The sequence below is a fragment of the Perca flavescens genome, chromosome 2, assembly GCF_004354835.1.
Source record: "Perca flavescens isolate YP-PL-M2 chromosome 2, PFLA_1.0, whole genome shotgun sequence".
NCBI lineage: Eukaryota > Metazoa > Chordata > Actinopteri > Perciformes > Percidae > Perca > Perca flavescens.
In genome coordinates this window covers 34,563,497-34,586,259 of record NC_041332.1, presented here as the reverse complement: position 1 = coordinate 34,586,259, position 22,763 = coordinate 34,563,497, and the positions used below count along the sequence as shown (strand labels likewise).

At 40.7% G+C, this 22,763-nt stretch overlaps 2 protein-coding genes across 4 annotated transcripts in view; both read right to left on the bottom strand.

Annotated features, from left to right (window-relative positions):
* Positions 1-15,931, bottom strand: part of ccdc40 (coiled-coil domain 40 molecular ruler complex subunit) — a 19,284-nt gene extending 3,353 nt beyond the window's left edge. The window contains exons 1-17 of one of the 3 annotated variants that reach the window (XM_028588030.1): positions 15,747-15,931; positions 15,112-15,248; positions 14,695-14,797; positions 13,436-13,578; positions 12,694-12,777; positions 12,043-12,262; positions 10,992-11,149; positions 10,763-10,885; positions 7,483-7,604; positions 6,578-6,821; positions 6,272-6,454; positions 4,265-4,510; positions 3,926-4,139; positions 2,485-2,654; positions 2,305-2,396; positions 1,413-1,533; positions 1-127 (exon numbers count right to left, since the gene is read on the bottom strand). The exon at positions 1-127 is cut by the window's left edge and continues 62 nt beyond it. In XM_028588030.1, the coding sequence (XP_028443831.1) occupies positions 1-127; positions 1,413-1,533; positions 2,305-2,396; positions 2,485-2,654; positions 3,926-4,139; positions 4,265-4,510; positions 6,272-6,454; positions 6,578-6,821; positions 7,483-7,604; positions 10,763-10,885; positions 10,992-11,149; positions 12,043-12,262; positions 12,694-12,777; positions 13,436-13,578; positions 14,695-14,797; positions 15,112-15,243 (2,482 nt within the window). In that variant the 5' untranslated portion in view covers positions 15,244-15,248; positions 15,747-15,931. Of the gene's footprint in view, positions 128-1,412; positions 1,534-2,304; positions 2,397-2,484; positions 2,655-3,925; positions 4,140-4,264; positions 4,511-6,271; positions 6,455-6,577; positions 6,822-7,482; positions 7,605-10,762; positions 10,886-10,991; positions 11,150-12,042; positions 12,263-12,693; positions 12,778-13,435; positions 13,579-14,694; positions 14,798-15,111; positions 15,532-15,746 lie in introns of those variants that run through there. The other 2 variants (XM_028588039.1, XM_028588048.1) reach the window with 2 other exon arrangements.
* An 856-nt stretch (positions 15,932-16,787) lies between these two features.
* Positions 16,788-22,763, bottom strand: part of LOC114564720 (testis-expressed protein 2-like) — a 49,072-nt gene continuing 43,096 nt past the window's right edge. Inside the window, exons 10-13 of the mRNA XM_028592245.1 lie at positions 22,274-22,387; positions 21,688-21,897; positions 20,520-20,640; positions 16,788-19,092 (exon numbers count right to left, since the gene is read on the bottom strand). Of these exons, the coding sequence (XP_028448046.1) occupies positions 18,943-19,092; positions 20,520-20,640; positions 21,688-21,897; positions 22,274-22,387 (595 nt within the window). The 3' untranslated portion in view covers positions 16,788-18,942. The remainder of the gene's footprint in view (positions 19,093-20,519; positions 20,641-21,687; positions 21,898-22,273; positions 22,388-22,763) is intronic.

Here is a 22,763-nt window from a genome sequence, read left to right as displayed (position 1 = left end):
TAGTCTGTCTGAGGGAGCCGTGAACCATGGCCTCCCTGCGCAGGACGATGGTCTCCCGCCTCGCCACCGTTGCTTCACTCTCCCTCAGCAGTCGCTCCTGCTGCTTCATCAGCTGGGTGAGTCGCACCTGCACACACACACACACACACACACACACACACACACACACACACACACACACACACACACACACACACACAGTGTAAAACAAGCTAAAAAATCTAAGTAAAAGCATACAAATCATTACCAGGCTATGATGCCTTATTCATTTTACCTTTTAAATGACTTGAGAGGCCCAGCCATTCATTTTTTACTCACTCTAAATTAGGACTGCACAGTTTGAAGAAAATACGGGATAACAATATTTTTTGTGATAAATAAGGCAATATTAAAGTGTACTCAGTTTTGCCTTTCTGCTACTTTCTGCTACAATACAACAAACTTCTTATTGAATAAAAATTTTTTACAAAATGTTTGCTTCAGCCAAACCACATACTATGGTATTATTTGGGATGCTGTTTTACCTTAAAGACATTTTTATACATTAGATAAGGAAGTTCCAACACACAGTGTTGATGAATGAAAAGAAAACAATGAATATATAAACTGAAGTATGTGATATGTATGATTTGATTCTACAGTCAGTTACATAAATTATATTCATACAGGCAAACGGTCCCCAAGCCCCTGATCATTTGCTATGAGGTCCACAAAGAAACCATATGATTTGGCTAAAAGGTGAATACATGGTGAACACATATTACCATTACATATTTATTAAGGAACAGTAATAGCATTTCTCTGCTGCATCTTTCCTCATCACTCCCTGTTATAACTCCAACATAACAAGAGCAGGTGTATTTTCATCTCAAGTAGGTCATTAGTACGGGAGGTAATCAATCTGTAACTTAACTACTTGATCTCTGTGTGCTGTCGTCCTACTGCTGTTGCAACTAACTAAATACTTTTTTGGAGGTAGGGGAGATGAAAGGCGTAACGTGTGTATTATAATATCCAAATATCTGACCTAAAACCTGGAGGCTTTTTCTTGTCAAGGTTCAAGACATATCAAAATACTCCCCTCTGTCCATGAGTCACTGTACATCTAAAACACAGTGCAAAGAAGGTTGGGAATCTTTTATATGCATAATGATGATGGTGAGGGCCAGCCATTTGTACCAAAGATGCAATTTCAGGATTCACTGTTCATCCTTCTGACTTTTCACCACAGTTTTTTTTCAACTAGTGTTCAGAAACGGGTTAGGAGTACATTTCTGTATTTCCAAAGTGTTCTTAAAAATGTTCTGCCTTAATGTACATGCATGCACATACAAAGGAAAACAGCTGGATGATAACTCACTATTACTGTTTACTGTCTTTACTTATAACCGCATTGTGTACAATGAGTTTACCTCCATTCGGTGTATCTCAGCCTTCATCATCTGAATGTCTCTCTGGCCCACCTCCGAGTCCACAACTGAACGAGTCTCTTTTATAAGCTGGGTCTTCTTCTCCCACAGCATAATCTGCCGCCTGCCACACACAAAACACACGCACACAACAAAGGACGCATGTAAAAGCCAGTTCCCAATATGTGTGGTATGAGTTCTTGAAAAAAATGACAAAACCAGACTGATGTGAGCTGCCAATGCCAACTGAACTATTTAATTCCAATAGATTTAAGGTATTAAATATTGGTAAACACGTCTTGATACTTATAAATAAGTATTGGGGTGGCTGTGGCTCAGGTGGTAGAGCGGTCGCCTACCAATTGGAAGGTTGGTAGTTCGATTCCTGGCCCTGCAGTCCCATGTCGAAGTCTACTTGGGCAAGACACTGAACCCCAAAATGCCCCAGATGCTGCGCCATTGGAGTGTAAATGTGTGTGAATGTTTATCTGATGAGCAGGTGGCACCTTGTACGGCAGCCTCGGCCACAGTGTATGAATGTGTGTGAGTGGTGAATGGTTCCTGTACTATGTAAAAGCGCTTTGAGTAGTCGTTAAGACTAGAAAAGTGCTATATAAATACAGTCCATTTACTTTACATATATTTAAAAAAACACAAATACCCTATAGGGAACTGTTTACTAAGCAGGGATCTAAAATTAGCTACTAAGCATAACAATATACATACTATCATCATTTAATTTTTGCATAAGGCCAACGCATACATTTTTGTTAAATAACTCGTTAGGGAATAAAATTCATCAAGTTGACTGGCATACAGACATAGAAATATAAACAAATATTAAACAGAAATATAAACCCATATTGAACAAGCACAAAATGAATATTTGACTGACTCCGCCTCCACCAGACTGTTGAGAAGTCTCTCTTTTTCCTCCTGGGTCTTCTCATGTTTCATCTGCATGTCGACAGTCTCCCGCTCTGCCTCCTAAACACATTATATCACCTTGTTAATAATAATTTTAAAACTGCAGAGAAGAACAAAACAAAAGATGAATTAAATAATTACGCCGTGCCTTGAGTTTGTGAAGGAAGTCTGTCTCCATGAGTGCGTTCTGCTGCTCTAGCGCCTGACTGAGCTGTCCGTTCTTGCTCAGCAGGGTGTTGAGCTTCAGCAGGTCTCCGCTCAGCATCTTGGCATTCTTTTCCAGCTCTGCCTCCTCACGGTGTTCTAACTCAATCTGACCTGGTGGGGTTAGAGTTGGTTTAATAGCAGCTCATGTAGTAGTGCATGAGGAGAGATGTCACACTCTATGTTTGCATGCACATAATATTCAGGTTTTTGCCCTTATTACGAAAAAGACAATAATCGGAAAGCTGTTTACATGGCTAATGAAAGTGAATATTCAACTAATATTCCTGTTTACATGCAGCCGTGCAAAATACATTTTTTTAGCAGACTTGTTTGACCGTGTGAACACAGCTTCCCCCTTTCATTCCCTCAACCACCTTCTTGAAATTGTCAGAGTTGCGATGTTTGTGCATATCCAAAAACCTGTTAAAATCCAAGTCTTTCACAATGTTTGTGTAGGTGTGTTTCTCCTTCTGACGAGATGTAGGCTTTTCTTTTAGGTATGCATCTCTAACGCAGCCAAACCGTTGGCTGGTTGGTTTGTGTATAACAACCATAGCAAGGGTAAGAGCTGGCTGTAAGTCGTTAACAGGCAAGAGGCCCTAAATTGTCACAAACTGCAGTAAAAAAAACCTGATTAATACGCAATTTTGAATGCGCTGTACAAAGTGAAAAAGCCCAAAGTCCACCCCAAAGGGACTTACCATCTCCAACAGAAAACACTGTTCACAAACTGCTCCAAACAGCTCTATTGTAGTCCAGCCTTTACTTCAGAGACAAACGTGGTCACTTTGTAACACACATTATAATGCTCATCTAGCTGCTAGCGTGGCACGCCCTCATACTCTTCTTCTGACTGGCTAGTAGTCCTTACCTAGCTACTGCACATGTGCAACTCCCAACAAAGATGGAACAGAAGTGAAATGTCTCACTCTGTAGCTAAAACAAAGAGCTCAACACTCAGGGTGAAATGAAGAGCTGCAGCAATGTGCAGTACCAGAAAAATATGGTGTTTTTTGAAAATTAAACCATGTAAACCTATTCTGATATAACCTCTAAATACAATTATGAACCTGAAAATGAGCATAATATGAGCACTTTAATCTGAAAATACTATATTCAGAAAAAGGCCTTATGCAGATATTCAAACTGAATATGCTGTTTACATGATCTGTATCAATTTCAGAATACTGTCATACTCGCAACAATAGTGGAATATTATGTGAATGTAAATGTAGTCACTGATGTTGCTAAATACCTAAAACTTCACAAATAGTTACATCCTCAGACATGCTGAGCCGCCTAACTACGTATAATTTATTGACAACTGACTTGGACTGGGACCTGTGTTTGTATGTGTGCTTCTTAATAACCAGATTACGTACTCTCCAAGCGTATTTTCTTCTGCTGCATGCCAGTGTACTCTGTCTGCAGTTTGAGCATGTTCTTGCTGTTGGCTTCTATCTCCCGGGTCAGCCCTACTAGAGTCCCCTGCCGTTTCATCCAGAGCTGCTGGTCACTCTTGATATTCGCTGCCAGCTCCTCGATCTGAGCCTTTAACGCCTCTACATTGATTTGCAAAGGACTCAGGTCCTCAGTCTGGGAATAGAGGCACACAAATCAGAAAGGCAGCAGGTGATTGTTAAGATAGTTTCTAATGTACATATATTTCACATAAACAACAGACAACCAGGGATTATAACTGCATCCACCAAATCTCTCACCCCAGTCCTGGCTGCAATTTCATAGAGCTTTTTGTTATAGTTGGCAATGGTGGCCTGCTTCTGCCCGATCAGAGTAGCAAAGGAAGAGATCTTATTCTGGTTGGTTGCCAATAACTTGTTGAACTTTGTGATCTCCTCATCCAGGGCCTCCTGGGTGATGGCCAGGCTGTCAAGATGTTGGCCGACCTCGCTGCTCTCCAGTCCCACCACCACTACATCATTCTCCAGTTGCCACAACTGAGACATCTAATAAAGGAAAGGAAGAGACGATAAGCAGGAGAAAAATATAACATAATTATATATCTTTATTAGGGCTGTCAATTGAATAAAAAATGTAATTGCGATTAATCGCATGATTGTCCATAGTTAACTTGCAATAAATTATTCGCACAGTTTTTATCTGTTCTAAATGTACTTTAAAAAAGATATTTTCAAGTTTTAGAGACTCAACGTACTCTGGTGGTGACTAAATTCACATCGACAGTACATGCAAATAACTCTTGCCAAGATAACCATGTGGAAGGTGAAACTGAATTTTGCCATTCTTTCTGCTCAAGGAGACTGGTTTCTGCTAGCCATCCACAAAGTTACCGCTGAATCACTTACTGATTTCCCAAACTCTGGAGCACCCTGAGGCCCAAATCACAGAACTCGCATGCGTTCGTCGCACGTCAAAAAGATTAGTGCCGTTACAAGGAATTTGGGTTAACTCGTTATTGTTTCGTTAATTATGACATCCCTAATCTTCATCCTTAGCATATTTTACATGTGTTGTTTGTGCTCCTTTGTAATGTTCTTGATCTTCAGCACATTGTACTTTAAGCATTTTTGGTGTCCTCTTTGCCGTTTACTTTAGTTATGCAACTGTAGGGAAGTGCATTAATAAATTGCTAAGTACTCCTTTAACTAACACAGGACCACTTCCAAACTGAAGACCTAAAAATATAATGTACTTATTAAAATAATATGATGTTAATTAAAGCATGATTACGCACTATGGGCCCTATTTTAACAAACTGAAACGCAAGTATCAAACGTGAAACACAAGTAGCTTTGTGGGCGGATCTCGGGCGCTGTTGCTATGATACCGGCGGGATAAATGACTCTTGCGCCCGACGCAAATCTAAAATGGGTTGGTCTGAAGTAGTTAGGTGTGGTTTGGGCATAACGTGCAATAAACCAATCAGAGCGTCATCTCCCATTCCCTTTAAGAGCAGGCGCGCTTGTTCCATGGCGGATTGCTATTATGACGGTGGATTTGCCTGCCGCACGCCAGCGGTAGCTGTCCGGGATGGGGCAAAGTAATAAATGCCGTCTTGGCCGGGTGGCGATGTTGCTGCGGCCTCTGGGGCGCAGCTCCTCAAGTCTGGAGAGGATTGCTGCAGCCATGGAGCGTGGGCCTCCAAACACACTTCCTCCTCCCCCCACTCCATCTCCGTCCACACGCTCCACCAGGAGCACATCGAGTGTCCAATCCCGCCGTAGTTCAACATCACATCTCCTTAAGTCCTCTAATATTTCCTCATTTATATCATCAACACATCCATGATTCATGGAACTGTTGTGCAAAACACAACAAGCCACAACGAATTCTGCGACTTTTTGAGGACTGTACTGTAAAGTGTCTCCTGATCTATCCTAACACCTGGCGGAATTGTTTTCTGAAACTGGAAAATAGCACCAGGGAACTTTTGCGCCGGAACACGCCTCCTCTTTTTGCTGAACCGCCCCCGGGAGCGCAAATACATTCCCTAATTTACCAACGTGCGTCTGTGGAGGGAAAAGTCCGCTGTGCGTCGGGTGCAAAATACAAAGTCAATTGCGATGAGTGCAAGATAGGGCCCTATATGTGTATATAGAATGACTCTTTGGACTTGGTGAAGAGATATTTGCTTTCACAGTGTTATGTACCTGCACCTTCTACTGAACGATAGTCAACCATGTTACTAGGCATTCCCACAGCCTGAAACACAATAATTTTTCTATCTTTCTTATTCCCATCTTTACCTTATCCTTCTTGAGTGTGGCTATCCTACTGGTGAGCCGTTGGGAGTACTTGGCAGCCTTGTTGTGAGTGAGCTTGTGCTGGATGTAGGTCATGATCTTGTCCTCCAACTCCAGACGCACAGCACTCTCTTTCTCCAGCTGCCTCCTCTGATCGTTCACTTCAACCTGGTGGGTGCTGGTTTCCTACGACAATGCAGGAAATAAAATTGGAGAGTGAAATGGTTTCAGTGGGAAAGAGAAGGTAGGAAGACATTGTGACTGGACATCTTCTCTGGACAAATCAGAAGCCTTTTGTCCCCCAGCTACCTTAGAGAGCCTGGCCAAGGTGCACTCCGTCTCCCTCAGAGTGCGGAGGGAGGTGCTGTAGTGGGCCTGCTGAGCCTCTTGCTGGGCCTGCTTCTGGCTGATCAGCCTTTTGGAGGTGGCACTGTCCATCTGGGACCAGTTCAGCTGCATAGTTAGTGTCTCATTTTGCTCCTGCTCTTCAGCGATGAATCTCTTGTAACCTTCGATCTCTCTGTCCAGCAAGATCACCTGATGCTCGATGGTACTGAGGGAAACAAAGCAAGCAGTAAAGATTCAATAGATGCATGCTTTTATTACCAGCCACGACAGTGATGCGTTTGTCTGTGTGTGTGTCTGTCATCATGGCAAAATGTGGTCCTGGAGACTGGAAGTACTGCAGCAAGAACTATCGCAGAGGCAATTTTGAGTACTTTGCCAAGTGTTTATGTCTGACTGTCTATCGAAAGATTTAGTCACCGTGATAGTGTCACAACTGTGCAAGAAACAGTCACGAAACTTTACAGGTGTGTAGTTGTGGTCCAAGCAAGGGCGCTGGAAGTAAGGGGCTAGGAACTAGGGAAGGGGCCCCCTGCTTTACACCCCTGGCCCCATTACCGTGCAAGATGCAGTCACGAAACTTTATAGGTGTATTGTTGAGAACAAAATTAAGGCCAAGATGAAAGATGGGTGTGGTCAGAGCATTGGTGCTGGAAGTAGTGGGGTAGGGTTAGGGTTAACGGTAGTAGGGAGAGGCTAAAGCAAAATAACAATCTATCACTGCAGAGCGACACCACCCCCAAGATGCTGTTCATGAAGCTTGTCTCCAGTAGGGACATTGTTAGTTACATGTACGTTCGAAATGCATTAGCACATTTAAAGCGCAGTTACATTATTAACATTCAGCCTTTCCTTGCCCCCATTCTCACCGCACAGCCTCCTGCATCGCACTGAAGGCCTCGTCCCGTTTCCTCATGCCCACCAGGCTGCCGCTCCACTGATGCAGCAGCTGTTTACGCGACATCTCCAGATACTGCAGTTCCATCTCAGCCTGCACGACAAAAACATGAGTGGACATGTGTCGTGACCAGAGGTGTTAAGTAACGAAGTACAAATACTTTGTTACCTTACTTAAAGGTCCAATATGTAATATTTGTACTGTAATAAATCCAATAATGACACCAATGCCTCATCAGATATTAAGGAAACATGTTAAACTGAAATACTATCTTTTCTGACAACAATGCTAATGTCAGTATTTTTTCTTTTTGAAATTTACATTCCGTGACGGAATTTATGTTTATGTTTTGATCTGTGTGTTGTTATCAACGGCCCAGTTTGACAGGCAGGCCGGGTTGCCAGATATACCTGTAAAAACGTAAACCCAGCGCGCTACAGCTGTAACAGCCATGAAAGCAGCAAACAAACAAACAGGATCGACGGAGATAGATTCTACATGACGTAAAACAAGAAAACAGCATGTTTCTAACAGTTGCGTGACCAGAGACGTAACAACCCCCTGGTAAATATTGGAGATGTATTTGAAAGATGGAGACAGCTTAGAGCCCAAAAGGATGCAGAGTTGGCTTATTTTCTCCTGAACAGGTAAGCATTAGCTTCAGGCTAATTTATCACAGCTACTAGGGATGGGCCTTTTTTGTCATTTCAACATTTGTGTACTCACATTGAATTATATAGCTAGAGTACCCGAGCTGGTTACTCGCAAAAACAATTGAGACATAGCCAGTAAAGTGATCCCGACTGGTCCTGGCTAACGCCGCCATGCTAACCCTGCTAACTGCTAACGTTACCGGGAGGACCAGGCAAGCAGCCCATGGCTGTTTACAACGTGTAGCCTCGTCAGCGGCTGGAGCCGACAACGGTGAGTTATTTTAAACCACGAGAGGGGGGCTGTAAATCGGAAAGAGAGGACTGTGAGTTTGCAGTGTGTTTAGCGATTGTTGCCGTAATTCTAAGCCAATGAAGTGTGTTCCGTCGGCAAGGTAGTGGTATTTTTAGCGTTTCGTATTGTAATTCTAAGCCGAGGAAGTGTGCCTGACTGGCATGTGGAGAGGACAGTGAGGTTCTTGTGTTTTTAGCGGTTCATACTGTAATTTTAAGCCGAAAAAGTGTCTGTCAGTTGGTTACAGAGCTCCGCGTGAGCACGGGCTTTTATGACTGTCAATATAGCCAGCATCTAACGTTAGCTACTCTGCTGTGCTGTGGAGTAATGTCTGGCTATGTGAGAAAAGCGTCTAGCAACATTGTTGTGAATGCTGCCGTGTCAGCCTGGCAACCTCCGTGAACTTCGAGTCTGAGCAGGAGGGGGCGGGGGAGACGACTCTAACTATTTTAACCGCTAGCTGCCAGTATTACATACAATATTACATATTGCACCTTTAAGTAGAAATTTTGGGTATCTATACTTTACTGGAGTAATTATTTTACAGCAGACTTTTTACTTCTACTCCTTACATTTTCATGCAATTATCTGTACTTTCTACTCCTTACATTTTAAAAATAGCCTCGTTACTCCTATATCAGTTGGCCTGTTTTCATTCCGGCTCGTCATCGTTCAAAAAAACACAAAAAAAAAACTATCCAGATAAATTGCGATATCCGGACAGAGTGAATTTGATTGTGGTTGGATGAGAAGTATAAACATATACCATTCCGACACCCTATTGGTTTGTACGCGATCCATCGCACGTGCACATGACACAAATCAAGGAAATAGCAGACGTATGTAGCCTAGTGCGAAGATGTCCGTGGCAGAGACTCAAAGAGAACTCGAGCGAAATGTCCCAACCAAGCACCGGCAAGCACCATTACAATACTTATAGGCAACTAGTCATCATATCATCCTTTCCATGAAACATGTTAATGCTCAGTAGCACACATATGGTTCTTTAATGTATTTGCATTGTACTAAAATGTGTTCATTTTCGATGGGCATAAATGCAGCTGAAACAGGTGCATCCCAAACGTTTCAACATTAACATTTTAATATAACGTTATAGTCATTATGGCATTTAGAAACATGTTTTGGAGGTGGGGTAGTCCACTATAGGCCCCTGTTGGGCGGCCTAAGCTTTTGTCCTTAATGACATTTTTTTCCCTTTAAATTACTTTTATACTTTAAGTAGTTTTGAAACCAGTACTTTTACACTTTTACTTGAGTAAAAAGCTTGAGTTGACACTTCAAGTTCTACAGAAGTCTTTTCAAACTCTAGTATCTACACTTCTACTTGAGTAATGACTTTTGACACCTCTGGTCATGACTGATGTTATATATTGACACTTCATAGACACTCATAGAACATGAGAATGAGACTATGCATAGTATATTACTTCATTCAACCAATTCAAAATATGTTGTTCTGAAAGGGAATTAAAGTGGGGTTATGGGGACAACGGCATAACCAGCTCAAGTTTGTCTTTTTCTGCTTAAATTTTATTGTGTGAGACAGATACTGAAGGCTTGAGTCCATCAAATCAAGTCAATACTGTACTGTCATAATAATCACAGGTACTATGTTCTCTTTGTCGTCTGTTGAGACAAATGTTTTAATTTAAAAAAAATGTATTCAAAATGTTTAATTATTAGTTGTATTCATAAGAAATAATATGTTTTTAATGTTTTAAAGATAATCAATATATTTACATTAACAATGGATTAAATGTGAAAGGTGTCACTTGTAGTAATGAATTCACAGATACTGTAATTACCACCTGACGCTGCAGTATTTTAGCATCTTTTAGTTCACTGTTTTGGTTTTTCGGCCCATTACTGACTGTACGCTACCTGCCCAGCATTAAACAGCAAACAAAGTTAGTGACTAGCATTAGCATGTTAACAAAGTGGAGCAGCTAAGTAGCCAGATTTTTCTCTTACGAGTTGGTGGAGACCAAAACACAGCTAAAAGGAGATTAAATATTGGACTTACATTCGTTATGTGAAGGCTGATGTTGCTTTGTATCCAATGGATGTGTAGTTTGCTACATAACAATTACATAAGGTGATAATTTGTCAATGTTTGAGTTTACAGCTAGTAACCCTGTGTCCAAGTGGCCAAAAATATATACTGTAAATGCAGCTTTATTCTTTAATTGGAAATTGTTTCAGTATTACTGTAATAGTTGCACTAATGCACAGTACTTGCTTTGTGATTGAAGCCACTTTCAACTCAAAGGTATATACTGTATTACCTCAGAGAGAGCCTCTTTGGCTGCCTGTGTCTCCTCTGCTTGAGCTTTGGCTTGGGCCTCGTACATGGCTATCTGCTGTGTCAGCCTCTCCATTTCCTTTGTTAGACGCTCCACATACATGTCCTGATGACACAGGGGTATTTTCAATCAATCACGGTACATTCATCAATGATAATGATGAATTTGAAACATCTGATGTTTTTAATGTGCCAGACTTCAGCCTGTCCACCTGCTTCAATTTCTGATCTTCGGCCTGCGTCTTCTCAGCTCCCGCTTTGCGTCTGGCATTCTTCATGGCTTTGACATTAGATTGCAGATCTTCACTGACTCCTTGGGTGAAGATAAGATTCAGCATCAAATTGTCCATCTCCGCCTGTAACTGCGACACTGTGGAGAAAATACACAGGAGTCAACAATAACGCAAAAAAAAATAAAGCTTTAATGGTTGAATCTTTTACAAAAAACATATCAACCTGAAATCTAAACCTAATTTAATGTAAAGGATTTAACCAAGCTTTATATTACAATTTGAACTGAGTAAAAGTATAATTATTTGGCACTTTAATCTAGACTCATGTGTTTCAATCAACATGTCTTCTACAAAGACTTTTCAGAGATTGAGTTACCATCACAACCAAAGAAAGTGAACTTAAAATAGACTCAAACTCTTGGGTGCTCTTGTATGTGTCTATACTTCTTTGCCTGGGCATGGCTGCACAGACACATATACTGTATATTGCTGAATATATCAGCTGTGTAAGAGGCTCTAGATTGTGGTTTCTGAATTTTCAGAAATTACAGGCCTAATTTGAGTTTTTCCTCATATGGTGTTACACGCTCCGCCCTTGTTTTCTTCTCTCCTTTCTTCTCTCTGCTCTTCTTTCTTTCTCCCTCAGGTGCTCCTGGTCAACTGATTGGCCTGATAAGCCTCCTGACTGTTTCAAGAGGAAGGTCTGGTAGCTCAGTTTTCATAGCTTTGTCTCTTACTTCAGTTTATGCAATGTTTTGATAGTTTGGGGGGGGGTTCTGGGTATTAATACGAGGTATTACCTGTAAAATAAAAAACTAATCCTCGGGTATGGTGTCCTTTTAATATATTGCTGGTCACAAATGGAGCCAAATTCTTTTGTTGTGGCTGTAACATGATAATCATCAAATAATTAAATCAATAATCTTATATTTGTTAATTAGAGTTTGAAGTAAATGGCGGAACACTTAGAATGAAATATAATCCTGGTTCAACACCAAAGCTAGCCCACCACATTGCCAGTCAGTCTCACCATTGGTTTTGGCTTTGACGTTTTGGGTGGTAATACAGGAATACTGGCTCTTCATTGCCTCCAGATGATCCTGGGCCTGTTGATGTTTGCCTTCAGCCTGTGCACTGGCTTGATGACGGTCATCCAGTCTGGTCTGGAGTCTGGCCAGCTGCTCCTGAATCCTGTACATCTCAACACCTATCTCCAGTATGTAGCTGGCATCGTCCTTCTCCATTGCCAGCTGGGCCATTGGGAGAGAGAGCGCAGACATAAATCATCTAATCGTCTATCACTCTATTAGACTCCGATGGTTTCCTTTTGTCATGCACACACTCTGTCACAGATAGTTTGTGTTATAATAGACATTTGGTGATTTCATGAGTTTTTTATTGTTACCATTTTTATGCTGGGTTTTTAAATGTAATGTTGTATCTAGGAAAAAAAGATCAAATATATATATTTTTTTTATTTTATTTCTATACAGGTCAACACTGCCATCTTCTGGACATACTGAGACACCATAGCTGTAAAGTCAGAAAAACGTAAGCTTTATGTGAAACCATATGATGTTTGCTTCTGCTTGTGTATATTTGTGTACATGAGTACGAATAGAGCAACGTTGGAAAAAAAATAAGCAGATTTTTGTTGTATGTTGACAGAAAAGTAGCCCACCTTTTCCTTCAGTCCCAGGTTGATCCTCTCCAGCTGTTTGCTGAGCTGGCTGTTTAGAGCAGCTTGTTGCCTTCTGACCAGGGGCTACCAACAGATCAAACACGGCATTAATGACATGACTGTATTAAACATCTAGTATAGTGTTTATGAACTCACTGTACTACAGATATCTATGACTTAAAGCAAATTCCCCTCTGTGCAGCATTAACATGGAGTGCTGTGCTGATACTTCAGCACACTATAGCTAAGTTCCAATGCCCTTTCTGCCATACTATTTAGTAGTAGCAGATTTAGTATGTTCAAATACAGAAGATACTATGTCAAATGTAGTATGCCAAAAATACCATGATGTCCTACTGCATCTGGTCGCATTTTGCAGTATGCAAGTCAGCATGCGTTTCTGGCTATTATGACCCACAATCATTTGCACAGCATACAGTCAGTATGAGCAAGAGGGTGAAAGTTCATGGTGCAATTTTATGAAGTAGTATGTCCCAATTGCATGCATACTTCATGGAGCAGCATGTACTTTGTAGGGGCAGCAGCAGTAAGTACTAAAAGTAAAAAGCAAAAATATGTGATTTGGAACTACGCTTGTATATTCATTACCAATGCACCTAACACATAATATATGCAAGACTCAGATGATACATTGGCACCATGATTCTCTTTAAAAAGCAGTAGGACAAAATCTGTTCATTTAATAAATGCTGATTGCATAAATATTGAAAAAGCTACAGACATGTTCAGAGTCCAGAACAACAAACTCGTCCTCCTCTTCCTCCTCCTCGGCCTCCGGCAGTGGCTCCTCATCCTCCATGTCTTCTGATGTGTTAAGGTTGGGCAGGTGAAGTGTCAACGGCACCTGAGCAACATTTGCTTGCACTGAAACACAGAAAATAAACTTGAAATGTGAAAATGTATAAATATGGCTAAGTGATGGAGAATTTGTAAATATTTAATGAAATGTTTGTCTGCCTTTGAACATGCCTTCTAAATGGATTTATAATTGTGTTTTTTCTGCATATACTGATCTACGCTTTTGTTGCCATTCTCTTTGTTCAATGCAAATACTGGTAGGATCAAGAAGGTTTAAAGGACCAGTGTGTAGGATTAGTGGCATCTAGCGTTGAGTTTGCAGATTGCAACCAATTGAATACCCCTCCGCTCACCCCTCCTTTTCCAATTGTGCAGTAGAACCTACGGTGGCCTACGGTAACGTAAAAACGCATAAGGTTTGTCCGTTCTGGGCTACTGTAGAAACATGGCGGTGCAACATGGCAAGCTCCGTGGAAGAGGACCCGCTTCCTATGTAGATATAAAGTGCTCATTCTGAGCTAACAAAAACAACAGCGATTCTTAGTTTCAGGTAATTATACACAATTGAAAACATCAATATGAATATTATTTTCCATTTCTGGCAATATATCCTCCTGAATCCTACACACTGCTCCTTTAAGTTAATGAAGGCACTATAATCTTAGAGAGAGGATGCTGTCCAAAGTACACTCCATCCTGGACAACTCCTCCCACCCACTCTACAATACACTGGTCAGTCTGAGGAGCTCCTTCAGCGACAGACTCAGACACAGAGCGCCCCGTGGAGGTCGTTCCTGCCTGTGGCCATCAAACTATATAACAACTAAATAATTTCAGTGGGGGGATCAATAAAGTATTCTGATTCTGATTATCACAGCATTTTGCCCTTGGACATGGTGTCATAACTGTTGCTTTGATCTTGACTGTAAATCCCAAACAGGGTTAGTGTGTGACTGACCAGTCTTGCATTGCCAGACATTTCTCCACAGTACACCACCTATCTATTCTGGGAAAGGAGAAAACCCTCTGGCTTGTTTGTATTTCTTTAAACCAATCACAACCGTCTTGGCGGCGCTAAGCCTCGAGAGTGGAGATAGAGACAGAGAAGGGACATCCGGCGCGTGATATGAGGCTTTATCCCAGCAATGTTTATCTGTTGAGCCAGACTAGTGTGTGACTGACCTGAATTAGTGGATGAAGGGGAGTAGTCATCGCCACTGTGGTCCAGGTGAAGCTGGGGGGTGGGGTCATCAGGCTCTGGCTCTGACTGATTCTGTGAGCCACACTGGGACACAAACAGAAAGCATGTATAAAGGCCATTGACATGATTTAGACAGCATTTTAGACATTTTAGACTTTTACATTTGCTGTCCCATAGGACTGACATTGTATACAGACGTTTAATATGCTTGAACTCCTTATATGACATGCACCCACTGACAAAGACTACAAGTGCAACATCACACAGCAACTTGACAGAATATGAAATAAATATCCCTTTGTCTACATAAGGAGTTGATAAAGGAGTAAGAAGTGAAAAATTAAACATTAAAGCAAAAATATTAGCTCGACTTTTCTTTATTTCTCAGATATAGCTACCTGTTCAACAGTCGCTTCGCAGTCCTGTGCTGCTGTGTCCCTTCCATCCTGCAGCTTGCTGTCAGTCTCAGTGGGACTGGAGCTTTCCTCCCTTACCTCCACCCCGCCTTCCTCACCTTCGGCACTCTGCATTGGACCTGTGTGATGACGAGTCGACCAAGAGTTCTGAAGATAGTTAGCTACGTTAGCATACTTTTTAAAACGTAGCGTTAACGTTAGCTGTTATGCTATTTTTCTTCTCTAATTAACGTTTATAACTAACCAAATACATAACGTTAAACATCTTGTAAGCTAGCCTAGTTACGTATTAGCGTATGGTATTTTTCAGTTGAACAAGCAAACTCGCTTTCCGTAGCTTGCTATATGTTTCAGAAAACATCTCAAAGCTAATATTAACGCCAACACTAACGTTAGCGATACATTATTTTAGGTTAGCTAGTTAACGTTAGCGTAAGTAGGCTAGCTAGCTAACGTTACTGGCTCAGACAGAGAAGTTAAGTAAAACTAACAGTTACAATAATGGACAGCTAACCCTTAGCAAGCTACTGAACAATTTAAAGAAATACAGCCTCTGAATGGAAAATTAATAATCATTTCTTAATTTTGTCTTACAATTAATAACGTTAGTTACTCACCACCGTAGCTGACAAACCAGCACACTAATGTTGCTAGGCAACCGTAAACATCCGTCGGAGGAGGAGGGGTGCAGGGTAGATCCTAAATCGGATCTGTTGGAAAGGTCGACGTAGTTAGGTTTAGGCTTGGGTTTAGGCATATGTCTATGGGGTTTAGGTATGGGGAGTGGGGATAGGTTATGGTTAGGGTTAGAGTGAGAATACCAGGGTAAGCCAATCAGAAGCAGAATAAGACAGAATAAGGCGGGTCACGACGAGGCACGTCCTTTGACTTCGCCACGTCTAGCGGATCCGATCTAACGTCAACCGAGGTTACAGCATAGACAGTATATATATATAGTATATATATATAGACAGTATATATATATATATAGACAGTGAGTGCCATAGACAGTACTCAATATGCCAGACCGGATGATGTGGTCAATTTTGGGACAGCTTGTCATAGTACAAGACATGTGGGTGGACGTTCATTTCCTACTACTATTGCTAATAAAAAAGTAATAAAATAATATACAATTAGTTACTGACATTGCTGCCATGTTTTTAGCTCGTCACATCCATTACCTTTATTACAATTGCAGTATATGGTCACATCTTACAAACCTTGCCGGGTGAATGTACCAATTTTGGGTTGCTCATGTTTGCTAAACTCCTCATATAAAGCATTTCAGAAAAAGCTGGAAGGCAGAGTTCTAGTTTAGTAGGCTACTTTAAGCCACTAAGTACTTTAAGTACTGTACTACGCTACATTGTGCCTCTTTAATCAACAAATCCAACCCAGTTTTTATATAGTAAACCTGATGAGTTATGTCTATTTGATGCATTGTTATAGCTTAAGCTACCAATCACCTTATCAATGTATTAGTAATCATAACATAATATCTGATCATGTAATACTAACAGGGCTCATTCTGCTGCCTATGAATTTGTTTCTTTTAACACACTCAAGATTGCTTTATTTTAATCTGGAGTAAATACAAAGTAAGCTAGATTTGCTTCTCAGAAAAGAAAATTTAAAACAAAAGAACTTTCATTAAAAAGGCTTTCATTAAACAGATTTATTTGCTCTATAAATAAGGCAGATACATTTAATTACTGAATTTGGCCTTAAAATGACCCAATCTTAAAAAGTCATCAACAATTCACAGATACAAATCATGACATGATCTTCATATATCCTCAAAAATCTTATTCCATTATGTTTATTCCAAAGAAACAGACAAACAAATACAACCATAACCCACCTCGTGTAGTCATTCTAAAAAACAAATACTTAACAAAAAACTAACCAAGTTATAAAGGAAGGACAATCATAAAAGAAAAAAAAAAATCAATTTTGTGTTACAGTGCTTTAGTATTCTAAGAGCGCAAAAAAAAAAAGAAAAGAAAACAAGGTAAGAATTCCTGTAAACAATGTTAATGCAGCTAGGTATTGTAGCACATTTGCAAATACAACATCACAATGCTATGCCAACACAGTATGTGTACCTTTGAGCAGAGAGATCTGGCACTATAGGCCTAATCAAAGGACTTTGGTTTAATTAGAAAAATGACACGGTTAAAAGGGTATTTTCAGAAAGGAAACCTGTTGATAAGGCTATACATTCTTGGCAACAGATGCTTCACTATACGGTACATACCTTAACTTTATCTAATTGTTGTACATACAGTATGGCAGGTAGAGTTTTTTTTTAAAGCATGGTCACATATCAAAGTTGGCCATTTAAATGAACTTCCAACAATATCAACATTAACACAATTAAGTAGAAATTATGTTTAGATAAAAACACCACCTGGTACTCCATATACGATTGAATGACACCTGGAAAAAGGTATGCAAGTGGAGATCAGTGTTTATCATAAGAAAGCAAAAAGAAAACTTGCTATTTGTGCAAAAATTTCCATACGACAGTCAAAATGTGACTGGGTAAAAACTCTTGTCATACAATAACCAAAACTATCCACACATACATTCAATAGACATGTTAGAGGTCTCATACTTCTCATTAGGCAAACTTTTATATAATATCTATACAAGATCATACTATAGTCAACCTTCGATCATTGCACTTATTGTGTTTGCGTATTTGTCATTAGCATGGAATTTACATAGCGAATGACACTTTTCCTAAGTAATGTAGGTTTGCTCTTGAGCATTATTTCCATAGACACGGATGGGGGCATCATCGGCGTAAAAATGGGGTCTTGGCAAATGAAGGGCACAGCACAGCACAAATGAATACTGTTAACTGTTAACACCTGATCAAAAGATGCTAACATAAAGCCACTTAAAGTGTGAATGTTTCATATGGTGAATAAATCAAGTATCTGAGCTTTTTCAATATACCTTTTGCCTACCCTTTGTTCATTATCAACAATGGAAATTACAACTCCATAGCACACTTCACATCTACTATGAAACACCTCTAATTTCAACATATTACCATGTTGTAAAACTCCACTTACTGCATTGCTACAATCTAGGGGCTACCATGCTCCATTTCACTCTCTAGACTCAGCAGAAACTTGGGTTACACTTTACTTGAAGGTATCTACATAAGAGTGACAAGACACTGTCATGAACGTGTCATAAACATTATAAACAAGTCATAAACGTTTATGACATAATGCTTCTTTTTAGTGTCATTCGGTTTTTGCCATGACAAGTTAAGATTAGGGTTCGTGTGGCATGACAGTGTCATGTGTTCATGACAGTGTCATGTCACTCTTATGTAGATACCTTCAAGTAAAGGGTTACCGAAACGTGTCACCTGGAGGCTGTAAGGTATCTGGTGAATGCTTTCACGATGTGTTCATAGGACATTATATACTTATGTATCCCAATATATCCCCCTTATTAACTTAAACCAACCAAAATTCTGAGCCAACTATGACTCTCTTCACATATCAGTCCCTATTCAATAGGTTCTTATAGTTTTATAAATCCTTCATAAATCACATTTTCCTCTGGCACAATAAATACTACTGAACAGAGCAGCAAGCGACAGTTTGTCTTTAGTGTTTCCTTGGTCGACTCCACCTTGTTCCTTTAAGATTCATAAGGTTTCCTCTATGGCAAGTGAGAAGCCCACTCACTACGGGACTGGATTTGTATTAGCGTCTGACCTACATCCACTTTGGCTCCAGTTCCAGTTGAGACTTCATAAGCTGTAGGAAATACTGTAAACAATCTTCATGGCTTGCTGGTGCTGTCCTTCCCTGGCTGGGAAGGCACTGGGTCCACTGCGAGGCCAACTAAGGGTCCGCCGGCTGTGCGTGGGTCCATGGCAGAATGCATGACAGTCAGCCATATATCGTCCATGTTTGGCATTACAAAGACTTTCTAAAAGAGGAGAGAGAATGACGGATGGACAGTCAGTGGTCTTGTCTATCATTTCTTTTTTTCTATTCCTGACACATGTAATGTATTGGAGTTTGTCTCTTAGGCCCTGTTCTTATGTGGATTTAATATCCGTACTGAGTGATCCGATCACAAGTGGACAGCCCAAAAGTACGTGTGTTCACACCTGGCAGTAAAATGTGTGTCCACATGCGCCCTGAGTGTAGGCTGGGTGAACCCAGCCTGATCTGCCGGCGATTTGATTTCACCCTGCAGCTCAGGCTGGAAACCTGTACATTTTTCTATCCTGCTTCCATAACAAATCAGCAAGGACCAATCACAAACTGGCTTATCCACCTGGCGCACTATTGGCGGGTTTAACACGATGACTATAGAGAAGCGACGGCAAGCAGCTTTTTTTTTTAACATTCAACATGGCGGCCACCGAAGCGCAGCAACCTGTTGATGCCGCTGTCGCTGCTCTTTTAAAAGATGTCAAAGGCAAGTTTTCTCTAAAAACGGAACAGAACAATTCCTACAAAGAAAGATGTGTTTGTCTTACTACCGACTGGCTTTGGTAAAAGCCTAATTTACCAAATATCCCCGCTGGTGGCCAAAAGAATGGAGCTCAGCTCAAACCCCGTTGTTGTGATCTGATTGGTTGAAGGACTATCCAATTGCGTACAGAATCATTTGAACTATGCCCATTGATCTCTTGTACAGTAGAAAATACAGAGCAGACTCCCCAGACTAATGTTCAATCTTAAAAGATTTGAGCTTAGTCTGGTGATAGCCAGACTACCCCGAGTGACCACTTGTGATCGGATCTCACTTCCCCGTTCTTTGTGCAAATAAACACGTACATAACTTCTGTTTGCACATACCGGTGTAAGCTGGTTGTGTGTGTGTGTGTGTAAATTTTAGTTGTTACTCTCGCATAATAATTATATTGTGATCTGAGTGATGGGATCTCAATGCATCCTGCATGCCTTCACACCTGTACTTAGAGCGGTCAACTTGTGATCGGATCACTCAGGACAGATGTAAATACCAGGTGAGAATGAGGTCATAAAAGATCATTCTAGGATCATAGAATAGTGTAATATTGTAAAGATGTTGGATGGCTTACATATTTACAATCTTTGATATTGTTAGCTTGTAGCATTGGTGATTTGATAAAATATGGTGGCACAGTATCAGCATTTATAAGAGCAGAATTTCACACCAAATGCAATTTATTCCAATTAAACGGATGCAGTGCATCACATGATGTTCAACTTTGGTGAACTTTTAAATGCATCTTTATTCTTTGTCTTTACGTGCATTCTGGTTGTTTATGTCTCGTGTCTGTCCATTGAAAAAAAACAAAGGCTTCTGTGTCTCTGAATTACAGAGCCTAATAAAAATCACAATGTAGCATTAATCAATACCTGGAATTCCTGGTCCAGTTTTTTCTCTATCCAGTCCGTAACGTGAGCCAGGGTGACTACTCGTTCTCCCAGTTTAGGGCGCGCCTTCAGTTCCAGGTGAGGCGGCTTTCTAAAGCCATACCTGCAACAGAAGAGGTCAAAACAATTAATGATTTCATTACAAACACTATTAAGAGTTGACAAATGAACAAATATTTTGACTTGTTGACAGGCAAAGCACAGGTGTTACTAATGCCACTAATGAGGTTCTATTCCAGAGTCCCAGTGACAGTGAGCCAGCATGCGCAAAACAGGACCCTGGAGACAGCTTACCTAATGGGCCTTTTTCGCAGAGGACGTTTTTGACATGTCCCAGTAGGAAAAAGCACAGGTGTCAACAATCAGTCATGGCTTACTGGGACACTTGATGCAACTGAGCCATCATTAATGAAATTTGTTTCATCTGTGCTTTTCCTGCTATGACAAGTCAAAATGTCTGCTGCCAAAAGATCTGTTAATGCAACAATAAAACATGCAGTTGCAAGGTAGAATGCATTTCAGTTGTTCAGAGTACAGATATCCTATCCCACATGAGAATGATCCACTATTCAGAAATAAAAAGGATGGGCTCTTCTCATGTCTACTTTGTTTCTCTTCCTATCCTCCCCTCCATCCTTCTGTCTGATCGATCCCAGGGCTATCTATATGTCTCAATTTCTAAAATGCATCTCGAGGGGAGACAAGGATTGCTGGAGCTGTGAGCGAGGATGCACACAGGTGTGTCATTTGTGGAAGTCTTTTTGGCACCCGTGAAGCTTAAAATTGTTGTGACACACAACTGGAATATGCAAACCACAGCAGCTGTCCCACATGTCATATTTAATTGACGTTGCCTCAAAATGACGGGCCCAAAGCACGGATGTCTCGTTTTGTTAAATTCCTGTCGCCCCGACTAAAAGGCGAGGCGAGGAAAGGATTTGAGGACGTACGTAATGAGAAGAGGGGTATGTGTCTTAGTAACGGTTGACACAAGTGACGACATTGGCTAATCAAGACTCAAATGAAAGCCATCTCGGAAGAAGATTGGATTATTTGTCACTCTGACTGACATGGTAATTCACTTTGCACAGAATTCCAATAATTACGTAGTAGAAAAACAAATCAAAACAACAACACCCCCTTTACGTACCATATCCTGTCAGTGGGTGGAGGGGGTATGTTGACGGCAAGCATTCCCTGGAGTTCTTGCACCTCCACTGTAAGCAGAAGGGGTGTGTTGGACACTTCCTCCATCTTCTTCTTGATGAACTCGGTTTCTGTGGCCTTCTGGAAGTATTTGGACTTGGTGATCTTGTCCACAAAGCGCATGATCTTGCTGGGTTTGTGGCCTCCGACCAAACTATAAAAAAATGTTAATAAATAAAAAGAGTGCTAGGAGTTAAAGTCACATACTAAATTTAGCGTAGCTGTACTTCCATGTGATCTAATGATAACATGTTTTTGATTCATATTTCATATTTTGTAATGAATTCCTAGCCTTGCCTGTGAACATATTGTTGGCAGACAGTTATGTCTTCTGTCTCAATTAAAACAATTTTAGGTCAGTACTTTATTTTCACTGGGACCTTCATCTTACCCGCTAGAGGGTCTGTTTCAAAAGTTAATAACAAGAAAGCTTTTGTCTCAATTTTTTTTCTTAAATCAATATTGTATAATCCTGTGATTATGGAAATGGGTTAACTGAGCACAGAGAATGTATATGAACTCATTCTCACCCCTCTGCTCCCGCCGAGTCATTTGAGAGCTCTGAGGAGTCTTCCTCATCCGATGAGCCTGCGCTGGAAGACTCTTCATCACTATCAGCCAGGCAGTATGTCCGCGGCCTGTATCTGGAAACGCATTAACAACACAAATGGATTAGGGTGAGAAGGCACGCACACACACCTGCATGCATGCACTAACACATGTCTCTGCTGGGTTTCTTTGTGCTTTACACCTGGATTCTATTGTACTGTACCAATGACACAATGAACAAATGAGGCATGGAAACACTCAGAAGGTGACATGGGCTGTAGTGGGCCAATCACACGTCGCATTAAATCAAAGAAAAAAGAACAAAAAGGAAAAAAAATAAATAAACACGCTTGCGGTGATTTGCTGCGAGCAAAAATCCTACAAATAGTTTTCTAGATCTGGGTACAACAAGGACTGAATGCAGGTATGGTTTGCTGGAGAAGTTTTGATAACAACCAAGTACCTAAAAGG